The sequence below is a fragment of the Polistes fuscatus genome, unplaced genomic scaffold (genome assembly GCF_010416935.1).
Source record: "Polistes fuscatus isolate 324 unplaced genomic scaffold, CU_Pfus_HIC Scaffold9, whole genome shotgun sequence".
In the NCBI taxonomy this organism is placed as follows: domain Eukaryota; kingdom Metazoa; phylum Arthropoda; class Insecta; order Hymenoptera; family Vespidae; genus Polistes; species Polistes fuscatus.
The window spans coordinates 6,563,817-6,590,561 of record NW_025113173.1 but is presented as its reverse complement, the minus strand read 5'-3'; the positions used below and the strand labels follow the sequence as shown (position 1 = coordinate 6,590,561).

The 26,745-nt window shown below is 34.0% G+C and overlaps 3 protein-coding genes and 1 long non-coding RNA gene across 9 annotated transcripts in view; 1 reads left to right on the top strand and 3 right to left on the bottom strand.

Annotated features, from left to right (window-relative positions):
* Window positions 1–20,725, bottom strand: part of LOC122525486 (DNA-directed RNA polymerases I, II, and III subunit RPABC3) — a 52,967-nt gene extending 32,242 nt beyond the window's left edge. Inside the window, exons 1-2 of one of the 2 annotated variants that reach the window (XM_043648318.1) lie at window positions 20,627–20,725; window positions 1,071–1,154 (exon numbers count right to left, since the gene is read on the bottom strand). In XM_043648318.1, coding sequence (XP_043504253.1) covers window positions 1,071–1,154; window positions 20,627–20,699 — 157 coding nt within the window. In that variant the 5' untranslated portion in view covers window positions 20,700–20,725. Of the gene's footprint in view, window positions 1–1,070; window positions 1,155–6,505; window positions 6,530–20,626 lie in introns of those variants that run through there. The other variant, XM_043648319.1, reaches the window with a different exon arrangement.
* On the bottom strand, window positions 5,783–12,809 carry LOC122525487. Its single transcript, XR_006305804.1, has 2 exons — window positions 12,119–12,809; window positions 5,783–5,995 (listed from the first exon to the last, which is right to left on the bottom strand). It is a non-coding gene; the product is annotated as an uncharacterized LOC122525487 (long non-coding RNA).
* A 1,666-nt stretch (window positions 20,726–22,391) lies between the features above and the next one.
* Window positions 22,392–24,865, top strand: LOC122525483 (tRNA modification GTPase MnmE). 5 transcript variants are annotated; one of them, XM_043648314.1, is made up of 4 exons: window positions 22,392–22,458; window positions 22,927–23,100; window positions 23,173–24,133; window positions 24,283–24,865. In XM_043648314.1, exons 2-4 carry the CDS (start codon window positions 22,995–22,997, stop codon window positions 24,521–24,523), a joined length of 1,308 nt encoding a protein of 435 aa, XP_043504249.1. In that variant the 5' UTR covers window positions 22,392–22,458; window positions 22,927–22,994; the 3' UTR covers window positions 24,524–24,865. The 5 variants fall into 5 exon arrangements, with proteins under 5 accessions (XP_043504249.1, XP_043504246.1, XP_043504250.1 ...); XM_043648311.1 differs by lacking the exon at window positions 22,392–22,458 and adding an exon at window positions 22,479–22,817; XM_043648315.1 differs by lacking the exon at window positions 22,392–22,458 and adding an exon at window positions 22,480–22,713.
* A 513-nt stretch (window positions 24,866–25,378) lies between these two features.
* Window positions 25,379–26,745, bottom strand: LOC122525485 (SOSS complex subunit B homolog). Its single transcript, XM_043648316.1, has 2 exons — window positions 25,968–26,745; window positions 25,379–25,756 (listed from the first exon to the last, which is right to left on the bottom strand). Exons 1-2 carry the CDS (start codon window positions 26,424–26,426, stop codon window positions 25,478–25,480), a joined length of 738 nt encoding a protein of 245 aa, XP_043504251.1. The 5' UTR covers window positions 26,427–26,745; the 3' UTR covers window positions 25,379–25,477.

Below are 26,745 nucleotides of genomic sequence, written 5' to 3'. Positions count from 1 at the left end.
GACCATTTCGAAATAATCGAAACGTTAAAACGTTAAACGTCCTTCCTTGTGACACGATGTTATCCAAGGTCGACTTATGAAGAAATTAACGAAGGAACCAAGCTCGCGGATAATATAACGAAGAAGACCTTTCAAAGTCTTCCCTCGAACGTGACCTGCATTCAAATACTCAACCAGACAGACTGAGTTATACATATATTTATAAACGATTGTCTTTCTCTGTGTGACTGGAAAAACTCAACATGCTAACGACTCGTAATGTATATACTAGGTGTCCCGTAATTGATGGTATAAAAAAAAAAATTAAATGCAAAACTTTGTTCTTTGAGAAAAATACATTTTTAAATTGGTCGAGTATTCGTGTACTCGACTGAGCTTTCAATTCTGGAAACTAACAACCTTGTTCGATAAGGATAAAAATAGAATCGATACAAGAGTACTAACAATATTTGTGAACATATTGAAAAGCATTCAAATGTTTCCCGATATATCTGAGAATAAAATACTGAAATTTTCAAACTAATTTTTCTGAAAAAACGAAGCCTATACGATTACACACACAGTTTTTTTTCATGTAGAATCATCCCTTTGCTCGTTTGTATCATCAGTTAAAGAACACCCTGTATATACACCTGCTTCTTCTTTCAACCCCCCTCTCTCTCTGTCCACCAGTTTATCGAATTTCCTTCTGCGACGTAAACAAATCGTGTTATATATATACTCTCATATACCTTTTACTTACAAACGAGATCAATTATTTTCGTCCAATTTATTTTCCATCTTATTTTCGTTTTTACATGAATGGCGGAGTGGAGAGAGTAGGGGTATGAATGAATATTACTTTGTAATACACTTTTTTATATATGAATTTGTTGCACTTATAATTATTATTACGATCAATTTTTCCATTGAAACGTTACTAATTCACATTTGTTCTAATTTGCAAATCGCATTGGCATGAAAAATTCATTTTATCTAAATCCCTTAATTTTCTTTCGAAACAATTAATTTTGTTTGTATCCATAAATATATATTAAACTTAAAACAATATTCAAACAAATCAAACTCACCTAAATCCATGGGGTAGAGCCAGCTGTTTATGTCCAAAATTAGATCCATTTTGAATGATTCCGATTCGCAATGCAATCGAGTCACTGTAAATAACAGAAATAAACGCACGCAAAATTACTAAATTGTTTCATTCGTAATTGTAATTGAAATAATTAGTAAACGAAGAACGAGAATGGTTCGACCCTTAGAGTACAATCGAAGGTACGAAAACAAAAATAAGAACGAAGAAAATTATTCGTTTTTAAAGATTCCAAAAAGAACATTATCACTATTAATAATAATAATAATAATAACTACGACGCGTGATAATAGCACGGGAGAAGAACTCGAGCGGCGACACGTATCTTGAGAATGATTCAACTTCGAGGGACGTGGTGGTATAATATAAATGATGAGCGAGTGTGTGTGCGAGTGAGATAGAAGAAAAAGGGTAAAAGAGAGAGAGAGAAAGAAAATTGCAAAGGAAAGTCAGTAAACACGGCAAGTAAACACGTCGTATTCTTGGTATCAAAATACAATACGAGGAAGATGATGATGACGAATAAAGAAGACGAAGAAAAAAAGAATAGAAGAATAGTTAGGATAAAATATAACATATATACAAGGTGTCTAAGAATAAACTTATCGCGTGGGAGTAAAAAGGGTCGAGAAAACTTGTACCCGAATCGATTTGATCTGTATTTAACGATGTTTATACCTTTTTCAATAAATTTCTTTACATAACATAATAATAATAATAATAATAATGATGATGAAAGTAGATTGATCTTTTTTATCCTTGAAAGTTTATTGGATAGGGTGGTAAATTTATTGAGAAAAAAAAAGAAAATAAAAAAAAAGGGCAGAGTCATCCTTCTTTCTTTATTATATTTTTCCTTCCGTTTCTTTTCTCTTCTTATATTCTTCCCCATTTTAATATCAATAGTGAAAGAAAGAAAGAAAGAAAAAAAAAATAGATAAATATTTGATTGCTTTGAAAACGTTAACGCGGCGAATATTTTGCCCATAAATTCACGCTCACTCGTAAATCGATGGATTACGCGATAATACCATCGTAATTCATTAGTTTCATAGCCCCCCTCACTCCCTTCCCTGCCCCCCCCCGACTGTAATTTCCTTCTCTTTCATACTTTCTCTCTCTTGTACATTGGTCGTTTTCATGTGATAATGATTACGATTAATCTTTCAAACTATAATAATTATTCCAACGAGACGACAAAGGGGTAACGATTGTTGTTATTGTTGATTGCGCACATTGCAATATTCTTAATCGTCAATGTTAGAAAAGAAGAAATAGGCCAATCAACGCGGACCAAACATCGACTTTTTTTATTAACAGCTTCAAAATTTGATATAAGGGTAAGTTGTTATTTTAATTAGCACCATTCGATTCAGCGTCGTCAACTTACCCTTATATCAAATTTTGATGCTGTTAATTAAAAAAAGTCGATGTTTGGCCCGCGTTGACTGGCCTAAAAGTTGAAGATGACGAAATCTTCGATCTATCTCGAAAGACACGTTTTTTCTCGAACGAAATGTTCTTCCTCAAAATCGACAAATACATCGTCAAACATTTGCCATTAGTTTTGTTTTTTTTTTTCGTATCGAGCTGTATAATTATACAACACGAATTTCAAGATGCAACACCGTTTCATCATCCTGCCACGACGAATGATATATCGGTCCGAAATGAAAACCTTTTACGTATCGTTCTATTAGAAATGAAAATGAGATAATAGAAAAAAAATATTTGACAAACAAAATTCTAACGCGTAATGTTGTGTAATATAATATTTATATTTATATATATCAAATCCTTTTAATCTCCAGTTAATATTCATTAATAATAATAATATTAATAAATACGATATTAAAAAAGTAATTAATCCGTACTCGGAGTGGGGGAAAAAAAATCAATAAAGCTATCAAGTGGAAATAAAAAGAAATCTCTTGGTTTGATAGAACTACTATACAATCAGAAATACGAGAAAGCTTATTTTCTCTTTTCTTCGTAAAAAGAAAAAGAAGACACACCCAGAGAAAAAAGCTCGACGCGTTGAACTACCGATCAGGTAATTTCTATTTTTAATAAACTGCGTTATATTTATAAAGTATGAACTCCCTATAGTTAACGTGCTTTTTCAAAAATAATTGATTAGGAAGGTATCTCACGTATATAATATACAACGTACAATTAGAAAATGATGATTTCGTATAATACAACTGTTTCATAGTCAATTAATAATTTAAATATATACATCATGATATTAATAATAGATTGGTATTCTCGTAAAAAGAATTCACGAGACGAGTTGACCTTTGATATCGAATGCAACTAACGTTACGTGCCGTAATAAGAAATCGTTCGAACTTTTTCTTGTTTCTTTTTTTAAATAATACTATCGAATATAGAAACACTACTTATTACTACTTATTACGAGATTTAATACGAAAACATTGTATTATATAAAATTATTATACTTGAAAATGAAGCAGAACAAAATCATTCATTTTTCTTTGTTTTCCTTTTTTCGAATAATAATTTCAATCGCGTGTAGAAAAATATTCTATCCATATAAACTTATTACTCACGTTAATATCCATGTAGTGGTCTTTCCAAGTGTATATCTATACACTTATATGGTATATGGCGTGTCTAATCGATCGATTTAGAAACCGTCGTCGTTCCAAATTCATATTTCAAGTTCACCGAAATAATTACGATATTTATTCGATGATAATTATCGATACAAGAGAAAGAAAAAAAACAGAAAAAAACGAAAGAATTAAATGAAAAGAAAAGAAAACAAAAAGAATGGGAAGAATTTTTTTAGCAGTAATCGTCGCGACATTGACATAGCACACCTTTTTCCACCGCGTCGAAATTTTTCCATCGGTCAGTCGATACCCCGCACCACTCTTTCCTCGTTATCCTCCATTTTTCTTCCTCTCTCTCTCTCTCTCTCTGTCTTTCTTTCTTTCTTTCTCTTCCACCTCCTCGAAAAAGAAACAAAATAATTTCCAAAAAAAATAAACAACTTTCCGTCACGTAACATTATTCCGTACGGGGGGTGGGGGGTCAACGATAAACGAGAATAAACTTTTCCACTGCCGAGTCTCTCTCTCTCTCTCTCTCTCTCTGTATTTCCTTGTCTTGTATTCAAAAATGTAACTCCCAATTCACGTTAATTCTTACACGTCAAATATAATAATAATAACAATAATAATAATAATTGTCATTAAGAATGAATCAACGTGTTGTAAAAAAAGAAAAAGAAAAAGAAAGAAAAAGGAAAAAAAATATAGGAAAAATAAATTCTAAGAACTGTTCTCTGTCATCGTTCACTACTAACGACACCAACAGACAGCTGGTTGGTTGTCTTCTACTCGATTGGAGTACGTGCCGACGCTGAGAAGCGAGATGGTAATACAGAAAGAAAAAAAAATATATATATATATCTCAAACGAGAGAGAGAGAGAGAGAGAGAGAGAACACCTACGACCTTTACGGTCGTCCGGTGATTCGACTTCTCCGACGAAACGCACGGGATCTACCCTTCTCTATTTCTACCCCTCACTCTTTCCATACCTTGTTTTCTTCCCCTCCAATGGCAACCCCAAACGCCTCACTTTCCTTGAATCCTTTCTCTTTCTCTCTCTCTCTCTCTGTCTCTTTCTCTATTTCTGTCTCTCTCTGTTATTCTCCTCCAGTGACTTTGTTTTTGTGCCCTCTTTTGTGCACTCTCTTTCTCATGCGCACAGATCAAGGAGGGGGATGCCCACTAGTAGTACGGCCCGGTAACGCGAAAGGGATGGCAATGCACTTACCCCCGCCCTTTAGGGCGGTCCTTTCCCCTTCCACCTCATCTACCATATATCTTGTTCTCTCTCTCATCTGACCGATATGCCTGTCCTTTACCTTGTACCGTTCTCTCCCACCCTTTCCCTATCTTTCTCTACGTACCCTTTACATCTTCGGCCCGAACGCCAATTTTCGTTTATCTTACAACCCTCTTTTTACAACCGGACTACACTACACTACCATTATTTCCTTCTTCTTCTTCTTCTTATTCCTATTTTTCCTCTTGATTCTGCTATTACGGTACGCACAGTTGTCTATTTCATTTCATTTAAAAATCAATTACTTATAATTATCAATTTTGTTGTCGAATGATCCCCTCATAGGGGGTGGTGGTATCTTTGATCAAAGTTATATCATTTAGTATTCCTAGTAGATACTACTAGCGATGAAATTACGAGGAACCATGTTACCGATAATACGTCCACCCTACGACGGACGCACCACCGGCTATCGATTTTTCTATACCCATTGTCATTCGCACTCGCGCAATGCCCATTTGCGAGAGAACAATCTTCCTGGCCGGTGTTTCTGATAATGCGGGCGTGCCCCCCACCTTCCACCCTTCATCCCTCCTCCCGACCCATTATCTTTCCCTAATGTTATTCTCAACTTTTTCTTGATTTCAAATATTAGACAAGTATGATAACGATGACAATAATAAATAAATGAATCTTTAATTTGACATAAATCGATATCATAATCATCGACGACGACGATGATGACGATGATGACGATGATGATGATGATGATGATGATGATAAAAGAGAGAGAGAGAGAAATTAATCGATCATGAAAATTCTAAATTTAGTAAACCTTCAGGAAGGTAAAGGGAGAGTAGTAGTCGCCCTTACCTTTCTACCATATCCCATTCATCGTGTATACACTCGATCACAGGCCCGCCGCAAGGGTTAAACCCTCGTACTTCAAATTTCAAGCAAATCGATATGTCGACCTTCGGACCCTCGACGATCCCAATGATACATCTCGGCTGTCTCGCTTGCTCGAGCGGAACGACAAATATTTACGGCCAAAATAAACGTTGTTGTTCTCAGCTTAGCTTAGCTTAGGGGAGCGGGGAGGGGGCATAATTATTTGATATTTTTAAATAGAATTAAAAAACAAAATTAAAAAGAAAAAACAACAATACCCCCTCCTGAAATAATCGAACGAATACAAATGTTATCAAAAAAAAGAAAAGAACCGACTAAACTATAAGAATGAAATAAATCCGAAAGGAGTACAAAGAAGAAGAAGAAGAAGAAGAAGAATAAGGATAAGAAAGAGAAAGAGAGGAAGAAGATCTAAAGGGGTGAGTTAAAGCTGGTTGAGGAATAGAATAGAAAGGGAGGGTGACTTTGGTACGAGGGTTCTCAACTGCGCAGTGTCGCTATTCGTTATCGATCGGTTTGCAAGCGCTATAAATACTGGGTACCGGGCTCTCGGCACCCCTCCGGCGCCACCTACGTAACTTTCTACCCCTCTCAACCATCTCTCTCTCTCTCTCTTTCTATCGGTCGAACCACGACCACCCACCCACGAACCACCACCAACCAACACCACTGATACGAACACCTTTCTGCTGCTGTTGGTGCTGGTGCTGTTGTTGTTGCTGCTGTTACTGGTACTGCTGCTGGTGGTGCTTCTTCTTCTTCTGGTGCTACTGCTGCTGGCTCTGGTGGTACTACCACTACTGCTGATGCTTCTGGTGGTGATGCTGCTGCTGTTACCAGCACTACTACTCTGCTCGATACGCCCTCGAGCCCCTTCTACTACAACCCTCTTCCCCTCTAACAAACCCCTACTCGCTAGCACGTAACTCCGATGGAAGAGGGGCGTGAAACCTTGACCTTCAAAAGCAAGCGAGCAAGCAAGCAAGCGAGGGTGGTGGCCATCATAGCTCCTTTCCACGCTGATGGAAAACCGTCCCTAGTTTCACCCCCTCCGATATCAACCCCCACCCATTTATACTTCTTTTGCTTATTTTTCTTCTTTTTTTCTTTCTCTCTACTTCTTCTTCTGCTTCTTCTGCTTCTTCTTCTTCTTCTCTTTATATCGGTACCTTTTTATTTCTTTCTTTTTTTATTTCTCTCGCTCTCACTCTCTACGACACTACCACTACACATCACCGTTACACTCGCTCGATTCTTATTTCCTTTCACAGCATTGCTTTTTTTATTCTACCCTGCAACCCTCCCACCCACCTTTATCCTCACACACACACACACACACATCCTATCTTTATCCTACTCCTATCTTATTTTCTTTGTGATATTTTAAAGAAAGAGAAAGGCTTCCTTCTACGTAAAGAAAATTCATCTAACTTTTTTTTCTTCTCCTCTTCTTCTTCTTATTCTTCTTCGTATTATCCGACACGAGGAAAATAGGATAGAATATTTTTTCTCGTTAAATTTATTCTCCTTAATTATTTCTATATGTATTCCGTTTTTTATCTCTATCTCATAATTTTTTTCTACTTTCTGACACATATATATATATATTTATTAGTTTAAGCTGGAAAATAAATTTCTGACGACTTGGCCTAGTTTCTTACGGATGCGTATAAGTGTACGGGGAAATAGATTAAATTGGAATAATTAAATGAAAATAAACGGCCTATGCGATTAAACAGAGAACAAAAGGGAATTAATCTGGAGAAAAAGTACGGGTGTCTCGTTCATTCGTTTAATTGATTTATTCGTAAGGTACGACTAGCATCATATTATGGTTACGAAATATACGAAATATACGCGTCAGCCATATAACGTTCACAAACTCGAGAATATCAAGTAGTATTCTCGATAACTCGAAGGTCTCGTAAGAAATGACGTATCATCGGGCGTATCGTTCGTAGGTACATAAAAAGGAACGACAAAAGAAAGAAAGAAAGAAAAAAAAAATTGAAATAAAAATTGAAATAAAAATAGACGAGGAGTTTTAATGATAGCAACGATTACGAACAAAGACAACGACGAATATAATTTAATAGTATTCGATATATATCTGTGGTAATAAAAAATAAAGTTATTTTATAAATTATAAATTATTTGACAATCGAGATAGAATATGTTGATTAATCATTGATAATTAATAACAACGAGAACAAGAGAGTGAATCGATGAAATTTTCGAATAAATTATCTTATTTTTTTCTCGTCGCAGCAGCCTATAGGAAAAATTGTCGTGTTTAAGAGAGGAATATCATCATGCGGGTTGGAGACTAAATCTACACGAAAAAAGAAAGAAAGAGAGAAAGAGAAAGAGAAAAAGAGAAAGAGAGAAAGAGAAGGAGAGACGATTGGTCGATATTTCGTGCACATGCTCGCGTGTGTGCAAGAAGCAAAGGAAATAAAAGAAGAAGAAGAACAAGAAGAAGAACAAGAAGAAAATGGCGGCAACAAAATGAGGACAGCCAAGAAGAATAAGAATAAAAAGAAAATTCAACGAGAACAAGTATAAGAAAATGGCGGTAAGAATAATAAGGACGGTTAACAAAAAGAATAGAAATACGAATTGTAAGATGGCGACGCAACCAAACGAGAGGGATGTTGCAAGAACAAGAACAAGAAGAAGAAGAAGAAAGAACATGTCAAAGTAGAATAAGAAAACCTTCGAAAACGGTGTAATAATAAAAGTAGAAGTGCAAGTAGACGAAGAAGAAGACGAAGAAGAAGAAGAAGAAGAAGTGTAAGAACAAAATAAAAAAGATGGCGACAGAAAAACGAGTAGGATGTAGAAAAGAAGTAGAAGTAAGATGTAGAAGTTAGAAAAAGATAGAATACATCGATCGTGTGTTGATGGTGGTGGTAATGGGGAGGAGGAGGAGGGGGCATATGGAGGGGTGAGGGGGGATAAGGGGAGGACTGGTAGAGGAAAGTTGTTTTTTTCCATTTACACAACTCGTTCCGAAGAGGGACAAAAAGGAATCTGGTATGAGGAGGACCACTGTGTATAAGCAGCAAAAAGAGAAAGATAAAAAGAGAAAGAGAGATAAATAGATAGATAGATAGGTGGATAGATATATGGATAGAAAGAAAGATAGAGAGGGAGAGATCGAAAGCTATGGTATTTCGAAGCGTTGCGCAATCCTTCTTCTTTCGCACAGCAGTTTCTCTCCTCTCTGGTTTGTCAGCTGGTTTCAAGGTCGCCCGCTCCAGGAGATGATTTCAGAAAGGAAAGACACCAGTACGAACTTCGAATCTACCAACGACGACGACTACGACGACGACGACGACGACGACTCGTTTTAACTGTCGAGCGTTCTCGTTTCGAAAATATACGAGCCCTGAGCACGATATAAAAAAAAAGAAATAAAAATATAAGGAAGAAATAGAAAGAATTTTGAAAAAGTATACAACCAACGCCGAGTCTCTCAATATTTTACGCGTAATTTTTACAATAAATAAAGCTATAAAAGATATTTTAACGATTACGTTTAAAAGAACATAAAAGTTTCAATGTAACGTTTGTTTGTTTGGTTGTTCGTTCTTCTGGCTTTCTTTTTCTGTTCATTGAATAATTCGCGACAAGAATATTATTATATAATACTTGTCCTCGCGTATAATTACTTATCCTCTACTTTTTATGCGTGATTTATCGAAGAGACTATAGGAAGAGGAATTATTTAATAAAAAAAAAAATAAGAAAAAAAAAAGATAGAAAACAAAAAAAGGAAAGAAAGAAAAGGAAAGACAAGAAGCGTTTCGAGAAATCATATCATGTGTACAAAGGTGCTCATTAAAGTGATTCCAATGGCGTTACGTAAATGTTTCTTAGGAGATATCAAAGTGTTAATGCTTGCACTTATTCGATCGGGACACTGTGTATGATGATATAATAATAATTATTTTAATAATAAACTCGTGCGTTTATATTACGTAATAAAAATCCTATTAATAATAATAATTGTTGATTGCCATAGTTAAATGATATATTAATATATAAATACGATTGGTATGGATGCACGAAACTTATCGACACGAATTTTCTGCAATAAATTTACATTTTTAATTCTTATTCTTATTTTTTTTTTTTCTTTTTTTTTAGTTTTACGCATATTACATTGATTTATCGTTAATATCTTTACAAAGTCACGGAGGAGAAGGATACACGCGGACTCTTAATAATCCGACTATACATCAAATAGGATTAACCGCTGAACAGCTTCGGATGAAGTCTTTGAGTGGGAACCTACCATCATGGCCATAACCACTGACATGGCTGATCGAGTTTCGAAGGAAACTAGTTTACGAAAAAGCTTCATCGATCGAATTTCAAATTGTACCAAGTATATATAACTATATTATAACACTTAAGATCAAATAATTATTAATAATATTTGAAGACAAATTTTTCAAATGAAAGTAAAATATAAAAGTACATTAAAGGAGTCAGATACAACAAATTAATTAGTTCAGACAATTAAGGGACTTTTTAAATGGAAGATAAAATTATTATATCAATACACGTTGATACAAAGAAGGAGGGGGGAGGGGGGTTTAATGTGAAATAGAACTTAAATACTATTCGATGCATTCGATACACAAACCACATGATATTCTGTTATTGACGTATATATATATCTTCCTATTCGTCGAATAAATAAGCCTCGAGACGAGTATACTTGTGAAAGATAGAGAGAGAGAGAAGGAATTGATGCGATAACGATTAATGCTGCACAAAATTGATGGGCTAATTGACGAACCACTAGCAGCAGCAGCAGCAGAAACAGCAGCAGCAGCACATGAAACTCACGAGTTGGCTTGGAAACGACGATATCGTTCAAAGGGGAAACGTGAATGGATTTCATGGAAAATACAAAGAGAAAGAGAGAGAGAGAATAGAACAGGTGAAAAGATCATAATGATAGATAGGAAGAGAATCAACGTCTATTTGATCTGTCTGGCCTTGAAATATGAAATTAGCTCTAATTGCGAGCTACCTAAAACCCCATTGAAAATGACTAATAAATTACTACGAGTTTATACGTTATATTATTTAATACAAAAGAATGTCATTTTATGATTGGTATTTGTAAAGAAAATCATTTTCCATTTGGATAGGTCAGTTTGAAATAAATTTCGAGTTACTCGATAAAGAAAGATGGATGTCCATCTATCGTTTATGTTCTTTCTAGTGAACTAAACTTTACTATCGATTCGCATCACGTGCTTGTTTCTAAACGAAATGATGAACAAAGGAAAAAGATGGTGGGACGAACTAACGAAAGAAAGAAAATAAATTTACGATGCGATAAATATTATAATGACTAACGTTAATAAGGAAAAATTCATTTTAACTTGATGCTAAAATTATGAAAAAAAGAAAAAAAAACATTTTTACAGTTAGAAGATAAAATAGAAATTCTTGAATAATTTAATTCTGAATAATCAGATTTTTTCCTCGAAGATCATTAATTACACAATTTTTAATGTCATTCGAAGGTTTCCCTGGTTGATAAAATGAACGAAAAAAGATAATGAAATTGACGGGGACGGATGCATCCTCCTTTCCGCGAAAGAATAAGGGATCTAACTTTAATAGGAGAAAAATGATGAGAGAAATACGAACTACGCAATTTCCTCGTTTCATCATTTGCTCGTAGATCCTAACGTTGATTCTGCGTCACGACAGGGATCAGACGTAAACGTATTCGTTACACGCTCAGATGTTAGGTTAATGACCAATTAACGAAGCGAACGATGAAAAACATCATTCATTTATTCATCCATGTAATAAACTCATTATATGAAACGTAATGCACGTGTGTTCTTTGTACAAATGAACGGTTCAAAAGAAACAAAAAAAGAAAGAAAATACAATAAAAATTTGTTCAAAGCTCGTAAATAGAAAACTAATAGATAACTTTAATCGTACTAACAGAATTTATTCCTTATCTCTAAGAAATACAAATTTTTTTCCCTTTTCATACGTTATTCATTAAACTATCAGGTATCCTGTACTTATCATTACGATAAGAGAATACTTCGTTAACGAAGTTAAATCCAACGAGATACGAATTACTCCTTCGTGTTAAATCAATGAAAAATAAACGCAACTCTAACGCGAATTTACACTTATCAAGAGGAAAAATGCAAAAACAAAAAAAAAAACCACTAGTAGTAGCTTATCTTTCTAAATAATAATTAATAATAACAATAATAATATATAAAATCATTTATGTTAGTACCTTGAGGACATATCGATGAAACTAATAAGGAAAAAGTATTTCTCTTTATCGCGTTCCATCTTCTTCTTCTTCTTCTTCTTCCTCTTCTTCTTCAACGAATAAAATTGAAGTTCTTTCATGGTTTTCACTGGATCTCGAATCACGTCTGACTCCAACCGACCTTCTCTACTGATACTGTTACGTTATAGCTATTAAATAGATAGTAGTACTTGTCCAGTGAGTAATTTGTGTCCTTCGTCGAGGTTAGTATACACGCTTATATATAAATACATATATATATATATGTATATACATATGTATTTAATACACAGACACGTATCAGAGAAGGAGAGGGAGGAAGGGGAGGGGGAGGGGGAGGAGGAGGAGGAGACTACAAGCCATCGGCGGTCGACGTGCTGTGCCGAGAAAACCGACGAGGACGACGACGATGACGCCGTCGAGGATCGAAATGGCCTCGAAAGGCGTCGAGACGCAAGCGTCGCCACACTCTATCTCTATCTCTATCTTTCTATCTATCTCTATTCCTCTTTCTACGTGCCACCATCAAATTCGATCTCTATATCCTATCCGTTTCTTTCTCCCTTCTTTTACTCTCATACAATTTCGCGCCAATCCTAATCGAAAATTCGATTAAAAGTAAATAGATTGATTAATTTTAATTAAATAATTAATTAATAATTAAATATTTTGATATATAAATATAAATATAATATAAATATGACATTTTAAAAATATAAAAATAAAAAAAAAAAATATAAGAATATAGAAAAAAAAAAAGATTAATTAGCAAAGTTATAGATTATCTTTCATAGAAAATGGCTAATATTTAACGACGATTTCCCGACGACGACAACAACGACGAAGACGACGACGACGACGAAGACGACAACGACGACTCGAGAGAAGGTTACCGGTTGCCGCCTTGGCACTGACAGTGGCTCTCCTCTTTCTCTCTTTTTTCTCTCTCTCGTTGTTTCTTTCTTTCTATCTGTTTGTCTCTTTTTCTCTCTGTATCGGCACGCCGGCTCGGTACTCGCGCGCGCCTAGCAACACCGAACACCAAACTGTCGGCTCGACGAAGCCAGCCGGCAGCCAAGCATCGTGCCCCCCTTTTTCCATCATGGCGTCGTCCTCTCTCTCTCTCTCTCTCTCTTACTCACTCTCTTTACATACCACCCTCCCTCCACCTGCTCGTTCCTTCCTTCCTTCCTTCTTTCCTTCCTTCTTCTTCTTCTCTCTCTCTCTCTCTCTCACTCTCTCTCTCTCTCTCTCACACACACACACACACACATACACACTTTTGTAATCCTTCATTTTATTATTTGATATGATATTGTATACGTCGTTACCGTTCAAATTTGATATCAGTTAATCCATGAAATAACTATACTGGCCAGTTTAAATATGAAAGAGAATTACATACTTTAACTGGGTACTTCACTAAAGACAATTAATTAAAGTATGAAATAGATCTCCCTCTCTCTTACTCACTCTCTTTACATACCACCCTCCCTCCACCTACTCGTTCCTTCCTTCTTCTCTCTCTCTCTCTCTCTCTCTCTTTCTCTCTCTCTCACACACACACACACACACTTTTGTAATCCTTCATTTTATTATTTGATATGATATTGTATACGTTGTTACCGTTCAAATTTAACAACAGTTAATCCATGAAATAACTATACTGGCCAGTTTAAATATGAAAGAGAATTACATACTTTAACTGGGTACTTTAAGACAATTATTTAAACGGATCACATTTTTAGGATTTAACGGATCACGTTACGAGAATATTGTTGTAAAAAGTAAAGTAGGGTTTAATAGACTAATCAAATTTGAAAATAATTCGCAATAAATGTCTAATTATTTCGGGTCAAATCAGAGAGAGAGATATATTCGCGATTAAACTGAATGATATTATTTAACGATACATTATACACTATATTTCATTATATACATATGTACATGAAATTTTATAACATTACGGTAAATTTTTAATTGGAAAATTCCAAATTATATTTCAAATATTCCATTTATATGGATATGTATAAACGATATTATTAATGAGATAATTATGTATATATATATATGTGTGCAGTATATCTAATTAAAATATATAGCGTATGTACTTATATACTTTTTTTTAAGATTAATACGAAAATTCCGTTACGTAATCTGCCTAATTGGCAGAGAATTGTGACGGGTTGTTGTCTCGATCGTAGTTCGAACGTTACTAAATCGTTTTGTAAACACACACGATTTCAATTTATAAATTATTTCTTTTCTCCGAATTATTATTGAAAATAAGAAGATTTTCCTACAAAGGATTAGACAATTTGTTTACTTCTAAGAAGAACAATAATCGATCGATATTTTCAGATCCTTTCAGGTACTTATTTCTCTCACCTGTTTTATTTTTCTTTTTTCTATTATTAAGGATCGTTAATTTTTTGTTAATAATAAAAAATTGTATGCGGGAGCAGTTGCAAAGGGTTTGAATTTTTTTTTGTTTGGAGAAGTTTCTTCGTGTTGTTTTATGCTCGGATAAGGGTAAAAATAAATGTTACGTTGGCCAAAGACCAAGTTCGAAAATAATTGGAACTCGAAGGATCGGCGGTATTTCGTTGTTAGAATTTCTAATACGCGCGGATTAAACTTGCCGTTAGTTTGCAACACACACACACACACACAGAGCACAGAAAGACTCGGAGAGCTTTCACTTCTCGCACAGATGTTCCAACCCAACAGAGATATGATTTCTCTCGATTAACAAATCGAACATCGAATGTTTTAATGGTGTATAGCGATCGGTTTGTTATTTTGTAATTTAAATGGCACGATTTTGGTCTCCAACCATCTTCGGATTCGACAACATCTCGATTCTCGATGTTTTCGTCTAACGAATTTAATATTTTTTTTCTTTTCAAATATCACAATTACGAAGGACAGATATTTTAATAATTATTATCAAGAAGAAGAAAGAAAAATAATGTTGGTAATAAATCTAAAGACTGGATAAACATCGTGAAAAACGTCTTACGTAAATCGTAAAAAAATAATAGTACTTTTTTCGCGATAATAAGAAAAAAAAAAAAAAAGCTTACTTCTTCCTCGTCATTCCCATTACGTTAGATCAAAAATAAATAATAATAAAATATATTGTATACCTCGGAAAATTTGAAAAATGTTCGTATCGGTATAGGAACTACGACGACGAAAGGATTCTCGACAACGTTTCAAAGGATGTTTCCCTTTCTTCCTGGAATATTTTTCCATGAAAATAAATTGCTAAGCACGTCACGTACACTCGTTTTAGACCGTACGTGTCATTTATATTCACCGAGTAAATATTTGTATCGAATTGCTTCTTTTTTTTTTCCTAAACGCGACATGCAACAACGTAAAAATCGACAATTTGTTTTCTTCTCTCAACGATACTTCACCGAAAAAAAAAAGATACATTATGCATACATTTATTGATTACGCCAATTTGGATCGTCAAATGTGATATATGATCGTTTAATTAATTAATTATCATTTAAAAGTAAACGGAGCATAAATACATGCATGCATGCATGCATGCACGTATCAAATATTTTGATCGTTAAAGTTTGTCTTCTCTTTTCTGTTTCCTTCACCGTGACCTACTTATTCGGAAAGGAAGAAAAACGTTTAAGGGGATAGGAAAAAACCACGTAGACGAAGTATCGAATGCAAAAAGAATAATATACGTGTATTTTTCTTTGCTCTTTATCCGAATTCCTTTTCTCTACATTTTTGTTTCTTTTTAAACACGAATACTTTGAAAGTATTCAATTTCCCCTTTAATCCGAATCATTGACAAGATTTATTTATCTTTTTATATTTTACTTCAAACAAACCAAATTTTCTTTCGATTGTATTTAAAAGAGAATACTTTAATTATTTCACATAAAAAAATATAATTAATAAAAAATTCGTTTATTCCTTAGTTGCGTCAGGGTTGGTTCATATTAATTAAACTCTCGATTGTTAAATTAATTAAGCGTAATAAGTAAAATTAGAGATTGGTTAATGAATACAAAATTCAAATGAATAAATACAAATATATATTTGAACATATAAATATGTAGGGCTTTGTGTCGTCATTCTTTCTTCAAATCTTTCGATTAAATTTCATTGCTCGTAGTAAATAATAATAGAAAAAAATTTTAAAATAGATACAATAAAAAAAGGATTAAAATATTCAGGTATCTAATGTGATACATAAATAATATACGCGTGTGCGCATAGAACGTTCGAATTTACAAGGGCATTTAGCCGCACCTTAAAATCAATTTTGACGAGAGAGTCAGAACAAGTACTCGGTGTGGGAGTGCCGAAATGATTTAGACCTCCTATGGCTTCTACGAACGAATTTTTCGATAAGAAAATACGGTTATATAATTAAAGGGACACGACTTATTGCAACAACAACAACGACACTAAACTCTACCCATAGAATTCAAGATAAAAAGATCAATTCGTTAAAGAAATTTTGTGGTTTCTTATTTCATTTCTAATTCGTTTATCTCATTGTCAGATATGGAAAAATAATACTCGATGATAATGATTTTTGTTTTGTTTCAATCTATATGGGAATTTCATAAACCATATCATTTCTTGTAATTAGAAATGTGTTGGAAATTTATATAATTTTTATTTTATTTTATTTTGTTTTATACGGATTGCGTATTTTCCTATCATTTTAATTTCATTTCACGATAACTTATCTGTATTTGTTCTGTAATATTTTATCCCTAAAATACGATAACTGTGGGAAACGCAACGTTGAAAGACAAATTTTCGCGAATTACGTGTTCGATTAACTAATTTATATTATATATTTATAAAAAAATTCGACGCATATTGCATATACTTTTCTTTTGCAAAACAATCTTTTTAAAAAGAAAAAAAAAGAAAAATAAATTAATAAAATAATTATTAATTACAATTGATCAATTCCAAGTTAGACAATTTATCTCTTGCACAAAAGAAAAGAAATCAGATTGATGAAGGATTCGAGATAATCAAATCGAAACTAATGAATTTTATCTCGATATCTTTAGAGAAATTAACAAAAAAAAAAGAGAGAAAAAAGAAGAAGAACTAAGAGGAAAATAAAAAGAAAGAAAGAAATAAATTGTTCATCGGAGTGTAAAAAATGTATGAAATTTCGTTCGGTGTTTTTTCGTAGTCAATAATTGTTAATTCATTGATTAGGAAGACGATCCAATTGATTCGACTTATCTACACTTGCCCTACTTTCATTGGCTAGGAAAAACGTCGCAAACATAATATTGGAAAAGATGTTTATGGCTGTGTCCATGTATGATCGTTAAAGCTCGAGTATCTTCCACGATTCTTTTCAAAGCTTTGCAAAAAGAAAAAAAAAAAGTAATTCAATATTCCGTGCTATGTTCTGACGCGTTGTGTTCGACTAACGACGATCTTTTATGCCAAAAATAATACTAACGTTGTACCTAAGAGCATACCTAACGCGACGGAAGCTTTGACTGAACCCTGAGCAACATTCCACGCTCGATTCGGTTCGCTGTTTTCGTTCGAGAACGTTCATCGACGAAAAATACTCTGCACTCCGATTAAAAAAGGTCGCATGTTACAAAATGTTGAGGAGAGGTGATGGAGGGTAGAGAAGAAACGGGAATGTGATAGATAAAGAAAGATAGTAACTTTGATAGAGGATGATCATCGTGCTCGCTCAAATGAAAAGAAAAATTCACGTTATTTCATATTTTCAAAGTAATCATAAGCTGGCTGGTACACGTAGGAAGAAATATATTTGAGTGAAAATCAATTTATCAACGGATTCCAACGATATCGTTTTCCCATCATTCCGTAGAGTGGTACGAGTACAATATGGAATAATCGGTCAAGGTTGAAACCTTAATTCATGGACCATAGAGAAAGATCCACTATAACAAATGATCAAAGACTATTTCTTAGATCTATCGATGTAAGTAACGACGCGTTGCTACATAGATTAACAATTCACGTTCGAGCATTCGGTCAAAATCAATATTTAAGGCTTATAACGAATCTACGAGACCTAAAAAGTCATTTGAAATTCTAATAATACTACAACTCGAAAAGAAATCTTGAAAGAATGATGAGTAACTAACGGCGATGAAAAAATCAAGACGCATAAAAAGCAAATAAGGATAAAGAAAATTCAAGAAACAAGGCGCAACTTTCTACTGCAAGGAGACGCAGGAAGGATAAGAAATAAGGAAACGAAAAAAGAAAAAAGAAAAAGAAAGAAAGAGAGAGAGAAAAGAAGTAAAGGAGAAACGACGGAGATAGTATAGGTTCGACCTTAGGAGGGAAACGTGCACGAGAAAAGGGGAACGCGAGGAAAAGGAAGACGAGAAGGAATAGGGTTGGGTAGGGGTAAAACGATAGAGGGAAAGAGAGAGAAGGAAGAGAAAAGAGCGTGCGCCGAGCACGACTCCCTCCTGAGATGACATCTTCCGCGACCTTGGAACGGAGACTGACCTTGACCGTGTCAGTCCCCACCAATTGCGCGACAGGCTCGGTCGGCTCCGCGTTTTCTCTCTCTCTCTCTAAACCACCATCTCTTTCTCTTTCTATCGCTCGCACAACATATTACGCGAATGCGATGTTGCTCAGGACTGGCGATGGTGACGGTGACGGTGATGGTGATGGTGTTGGTGTTAGTGGTGTGGTGCCGTTGTCGATGCTGCTGCGGCTGCGGGCATCGTTGCTGCATCGACCGGCCGCCGGCGCAGCGGCAGACTGCCTACCTCCTGCCACCCCAACACCCACCACCCACCCACCTATTCCCCTCCAGTATATCAGTCCAACCCCCCCCCCGAATCTCCTCGCTACGATCGGCATCCAGCAGGCTCCTTTCCAACCCCTTCGACGCACACCACCAGCAACCCTCTTGTCGCGTCACCCGCGCACCCAGTCAATTCTCTAATCCCCTTTTTCGGTTCCTCCTCCTCCTCCTCCTCCTCCTACTCTTCCTTCTCTTCCTCTTACCACCCCATCCCTCTCCCCTATCTTCTTTTCCTCGTCCTTCTCTGCATTTACTTCCACACCCTAAGCGAAGCCATCTTTCTCTTCGCTCTAGTACGATCCTGGCCCCACTAACACCCATTGGGTGTTCCACCAAGTATCCCCTTTCCTCTTCCTTCCTTCCTTCCTTCCTTCCTACCTAGCTCCGGAACCCTTTCCTCCTTCAAGATAATATAGGTGAAAATATAGGGTGACGCGATTTACCTGATTCCTCTTCCTATCCTCATTCTTTATTGCCCTAACTATAGCCCTAATAGTTCTTAACTTTCTTCCGTCTTTCCCTTTCTAAGAGTAGCCGGTCTAGCTATTTTCACTTTAAGTACCGCATTTAAAACTTTAAGTTTTCGAGTACGATCGAGAGATATTTAAAATAGAAAAAAGAAGAATATTTTGTACACAACGCGATTAAGAATCGAATAGAAAGCAAAGTTATTATTACATTGGTATTTTTAACGATCTTTTTTTTGTATCTCTTATCTCACAATTAGTATTCCGTTGCTTATTATTTTTATTCGTGTAAATATCTAAATGTTCCTCGTAAAACGTTCTTTCCAATCAATATGGAACACGCTCGACCTTCGCAACGACTTCAAATTCCCTTCCTGTCTCTCTCTCTCTCTCTCTCTCCCTCCTTTCATAATGAAATGTCGATATCGATTGTATTCCTAGATACGCATCGATTTCGATATCTCGAGTAATGTCGACATAATCGATACATTCGATATTTTATGTTGATTACGTTCAAACGTAATTAATTACAAGTATCATTAATTCGAAAAGAAAAAAGACAGTGACATTATTTGCGTGACATCATAATTGATATTAATAAAAATTATTAAATAAATAAAATTAATAAAACGAATGATCGTAATATTGAGGAATATTAATAACGATTAATTGTATTTACCCTTTTTTGCGAAATAAAAAAAAGAAAAGAAAATTTCTGCGTCTCTTTTGGCAAATAATATTTAAATCAAGGCAAAAACCTTTTACGCTTGCTTCGAAATTGATTCTAATCTAACAATATATTAAGATTAGATTTGACTTGTTTAAAATATCCCATCCCGCCTTTATCGTGAATCAGCTGGTAAACAAAACAGCACGCGCGTGCTGGAACGAGAACCCGGATAGATAAATGACGTCACCCTCTTACAATCGATTACGTTTAATCGACGAGAAATCAAGGAAAGTCTAAACATATTCAAACGACGAATTTCTTGTCGTTTATCGCGATTTTCTAAATTTATCAACGCGTATATTTATCAAATTTTTACGCCATGTGCCTTCTCCCGGCAACAACCTCAAAACATGGGAAAAGCATGAAAACATTCCTCGTAATATTGCTTAAACATTCGCTATTCTGTCTTATGATTATTATCAAATATTACGAGAATATTAAGAAAAGTATTAATTATGACTTTTACTCACCCCTATCAAATTTTTTCCCCTCCGGATCAATATCTTTCACATTGAAAATATCCTCGAACAACACACCAGCCATTTTTGCTTACAAATGATCGCTCTGCCACCTAACGACGGATATTAAAATTATTATACAGGACCGTACCAATAAAATGGGCATTAAAAGGTATTTTATGTAAAATTATTTTTTATATTGTGAAAGGTATTTTTTGTTTTAATTTAAATTTACACGATTTCTTATTTCTTTTTCAAATATTTGATTAACGAAAAAAATGAACATTTCCATTAATCTATTTATTTTATATATATAACGATAGACTTATTTTTACAATTATTCGATTATTATTAAATATTATACTGTAACTATAGCAATGTTGTTTCCGAATTTGCATCGAATGATGTGCATATAAATTTTGTATAAAATAAATGGAAAGTACAGTAGAATTAATGACTTATTAATGAAATTATTATTAAATTAATTATTAACTATGCAATTAGAAGAAATAATAACTTAAAATAAATAGACTCTATAATTTCTTTCGTATGCAAACAGTTCCGCGATCGGAATAATGACAACCTTGAAAGTTGAATTTTTTATATTTGATAGAGGGAGCTACAGAACAGTTTCGTGTTTTTACGTCGCACAAGAATCGTTATCCTTTTCTACGTAGCAAAAAAGGGAACTATCCCCGCTTGATGTATATAACCCCTATGATTCTATCCACCGATGACGCATTATTACGAGACGTTACGTAAAAAACTAACACATCGTAATGCGTTATGCGATCTTAGAAAAAAAATTCATAAAATTGTAGTAAGGCAGACACGACAGCGTTCCATCTCTGCACATATGCAAGAAAATAAAATGAAAAAATTATTAATTTAAATATATTCTAATCGTATCATTTTCGTTTAAATGAAAAATTCTATTTGTAGGATTATTTATCGACAAATGATGAATATTTGTAGAAACAATTATCGTAATCGCGAATGGTTTTATCAATGAAAACAATATACATGTATGTATGTGTAGGAAATAAAATAATAATCTTTAATACCGCTCTATCGTTATAGTATCTGATATTTACCATACGTTTTATAACATCGAAGGTGATAGTCATAAAACATATCTCAATGCAGTAATTAAAGTGCAAACATCGCCCACGTTCATTGTTAATGTTATATATCGTCGTTAAAGTAGATTGCCATCGTAATATAATACACTATTGGCGAAAATATGACTACTATTACCTAGACTTTGTAATAGTAATTTTTTCATTTAATCAATAAAAATATTTAATGTATGCAAGTTTCAAACTTTAACATTTTTCCTTACTTTCAATTATATTTCAAATACAGATTGTTTCTTTACCGACGATATTAAATATGTATTCGAAGAATTCAGAAGCACAAAAAAGTTAGCATAGAATCGCAAAAAATACGCTTTAACATTTCACTTAAATATGAATGACTATGAAGACGATTATTTAATTCAAACGGTGAGCAAGTAAGCTACTCGAGTGAGCCACTATAGTGGCGATGGACCTGGAAAAAATAATCGCTAAAGCCACTTTAGTGGCAGGCCGGCTAAGCACCATATCGGTAATTGCAGTGCTCTACCTTTATCTTATCCACCGTCGGTAACGGTAGTCATCCACTGTCGGTAATGGTAGTTATCCACCGTCGGTATTAGTAGATTTCTAATTTATTTTACTCTACGTCGATAATACTTTATATTAAAGTTACCGACTTTTATTTTTTCCAAAGTGCGCTTGCACCTTGAATTTGTGGTTGCACATGCGTATAACATATAACCTCTTCATGACGTTTTCACATTTGTAATTATTAATAACTAATTAAATAATTAATTAAAAGAGTTAACAATTATGGATATCGAATTAACAAATAGCTAGCAATTAAATGCATATATTCATTTTTTTCAATTCTTAGAGTTCTATGCCAAGTTTTTTGCTCTGAATAGCACATGTTTTTACTACTAGTTGTTGACATGTATCATAAAATACTTGCTGGATAAATTAATTAAAAATGAAAAGCCTTTTAATCAATGTAATGTCACGATTATCTAACAAACGGTTAGGTTCGCAAATGATTTTGTCTATTAGATCATTTATGGGACATTCTGTGACATTTTGTACGGCAGAAAGAAAACATGAAACGATTTTTGCTCTCTCATCTGGTTATGTATATATATTAAAAGTGTATATTTAAATGCATAAACATCTTGCGATGTAATAGACATAAGTTGAGAAATACTTGCAATAAAAATGAATTATTTTATTTCTAAGGTCATGGAAAATGTGGGGTGGCAGTTGTCAGAATATCTGGTAGAAATGCAATAGATGCTTTAAATAAAATGACCACGATATTAAAGCTAGAACCAAGGAAAGCTGTATTAAAAAAGATTTTGGATCCTGAAACAAAAGAAGAAATAGATAAAGGTTTATGTTTATGGTTTCCTGGTGAGTTTGGTCTTAAATTTACAAATAACTAATGTTAAGAAATAATTTATATTAATGCTACTTTGGTTTTAGGACCTAAATCATTCACAGGTGAAGACTGCGTGGAATTCCATGTCCATGGAGGACCAGCAATATTGAGTTCCTTGATGAATGCGCTTTCTAAATTAAATTTTTATCAAGCTATGCCAGGAGAATTTACTAGACGAGCATTCTACAATAATAAATTGGATCTCGTTGAAATAGAAGGTTTAGCGGATTTAATAGAAGCTGAGACAGAACGACAAAGAAAACAAGCATTGTCACAAGCTAGTGGACGTTTAAGTAAACTTTATAAAGATTGGCGAGAAAGACTTGTTAACATTATCGCCAATTTGGAAGCATATATTGATTTTAACGAAGAAGATAATATTGAAGATAATATCTTAGAAAATTGTAATTCTTCTATTAAATCTCTTATCGAGGATATTGAAAGACATCTTTCGGATAATAGAAGTGGCGAAATTTTACGTAATGGAATAAGAACTGTTATTATCGGAAAACCAAATGTAGGCAAAAGTACGATATTGAATTATTTGGTTCAAAGAAATGCTGCCATCGTGTCTCCTATCGCGGGAACTACCAGAGATATTATAGAATTAAAAATCAATATTTCCGGTTATCCAATGATTTTAGCAGATACCGCAGGATTTTCTAAAAATCCTAAAGATCCTGTAGAAAAAGAAGGTATTCTAAGGGCAAAAGCATACGCAGAAAATGTGGATCTGGTCATTTTGGTAATGGATTCAAGCGAATATCTAAGATCTGGAATGACATACTCGGATTACATAAAGGAGTATCTTAACAATATGAACTTAAATGAATTATTAAGGGACGAATGTAAAAAGAAATGTATCGTAATTGCGAATAAAATAGATCTCTTGAATGAAAAGGATAAAGAAATAATAAAAAAGGAAAAGATAGTCGCGACTTCATTTGTAACGGAAGAAGGTCTATCGGATATAACTAAGACTATGATAAATTATTGTCAAGAATTGTAAGTATATATACAAATATCTATGATAAAAAGATTCTTATACGTTTAAACGGAGGCTGCGTCATTCGTTATACGAACGAAAATAATTTTTCAATTTTTTACAACGGGTAAGAGTTAATAATATAATATAATTAAATTAAATTTTACAGATGTTGTAATACATTCAACGAAGATCCAGTAATTAGTCAAAATAGATATAGAAATCATTTATCTAAATGTCTTAAAAATCTGCAGAATTACATTGAAATGGTATCTAATGAAAATTACGATGCGGTAATAGCTGTAGAAGAAATACGATTTGCGATGAGAGAACTTGGAATGATAACTGGCCATGTTTACAACGACGAGATATTAAATAATATTTTTACACATTTTTGTATAGGCAAATAACAAAATGTTTTATATTTCTTATAAACATCATCATCTCATTTGGTATAGTATGTATATAGGCATTGTATGTATGCATATGCATATGTCTATATGTATACAAACAAAGTAATTATCTTATAAAGTACTCTACACATATACGAAATGATGCGTTGCGCTGTCGGTAATTCAGGGTACAAACGGCAGTTGTGCAAGGATAAATGCATTTCCTTTGTAGATATGTATATGTATAGCTTTTATCAAACAGGGATTTTTGTTATGTTTGGTGGTACCTCTGTCAAACGTAGGAGGTTAATTGTTCATGTTAATTATTTTCGAATGGATGAAATAAATATTGTAAATCTACTTTGAATAATGAAAACTATTTACAATAATTATTTAATTCAAATTATTATCAACGAACTAAACTAATTCTATATTAGTTACTTCAATACAAATCCGGATTTAATAGAAAGGAAAGTTTCCCTATGACTTGTTCTTGAATATATTTTATTGCAAGAATTTCAATGCATAATAAAATTAAATCAATTGATGTCGTAAAATTTCATTCTAATAAAATAATGAATTAAATTACATATCTTTGTTTTGAACACAATTGAAACTTAATTGATTTAATAAGTACTAAGTAAAGAAGAAATACTTCTGCTTCGAGGGTACTCGTACTTGATAATATTATTCCAATATTATTATCTAATATTTAAATGAATTAAAAATGAACCATCTCGCTTAGGTTGCATTAATGTTAGGGTAATTTTGGCATAACTGCTCTTAAATGCGTACAATTAGATACGTTCATTTGAACGTATATAATTGTTACATTGTCTCGTAAGAACTGAGATATAGATAGATATAGAGAAATCTTAGAAAAAACATTTTATATTACAATCGTGTTGGATGTTGCGTCTTTGTGTGCCTTCATAATAACGCTTATGATGTTATTGGTATCTTAGACATATGTTATCTGCGATCAATGCGACTACCATTCCTATAGCCCCCACGGCCTCGCGAATTACTTTTCGTGGTGGTTGTAGATTTTGGGGTAGATTCGTTGCTAGAATATCTGGCAGATCCGCCAGGTAAACCTGATCCTCCGCTATTATTGCCCCCGTTATTTCCGCTACCCCCATTACCGATATTTCCTCTCTTTTCTGTAGTCGTGGAAGTTCCAATTGTTCCGGTCGTAGATACTGTTGCCGCTGCTGCTGTTGTCGTCGCAGCAACGTTACTTTGTACAGCCTGCAAAGTTAACGAATCAATTACACGAATCCTTGTTATTATTAAATCAAGATTAACAAGTGCATTTATTCTAATTTACTTTCATGTAAGTTTAAGTTAGTTTCTTTATATAAACATTCCACCATATCTATTTTATATCACTATTATTTCTGACAAAGTATTAGAAGAGAATTAATAATAACAATTGAATAATCTAACAACGATAATTTACCAAAGGTTGACGTCCAGGTTGGCCAGGAATGATGGTCGCATTTCCATTGTTCGTTATCGTACTGTTAACGTTATTACCAGGTGGTCCAGATCCACTTTGATTAATCAATTGTTGGGCCAAAGCAGGATTTGGTTCGCTCATATTCAATTGTTCGTTTATGACCATACAAAATTCTCCAATCTTTTGAATGTCTCCATTTTTTCCCGAATACAAGGTCAAACACTGCCTCCAAACGGAGGCATATCCTTTGGTTAATCTAACAATGTCACCAGGAACTAATAGCTGACCAGGTTCATCCCAAATGGAGACATTCATACAGGCAGTACTGTCTGCAACTTTGAACGTTCGAACTTCGCGGTTTTCTTTGGTGATAGTAGGATGGCCAACCTCCAAAATAATAAACACTACATTTATATTTTTCTGCCCGGGTCTTATGTCTTTTATTAACACGTATTCCATTGTCTTCTTAGCCGTTAATACAATCCCTATTGTACTTTCTTATGAAACCAACACTAGCCTTAAAAAGTTCCAACGTACGTAAAAACTTTTGTCACCGTATTATGGACAATTTGTTACCTTCCCAACCCTTTCTAATAGACTGACGTTTTTCCCATGAATTTATATCGGTGAATCTAGATGAATACTTCTGATACCGCGATCTCCAAACGATGACTCTCGAATATACAGAGCGTATGAAAAGTTCATAAGGATTAATACGCTTGTTACGTTGCTGATACTTTATGAAGCAAGTGTCGGCCATATTATTTTACAATCTAGT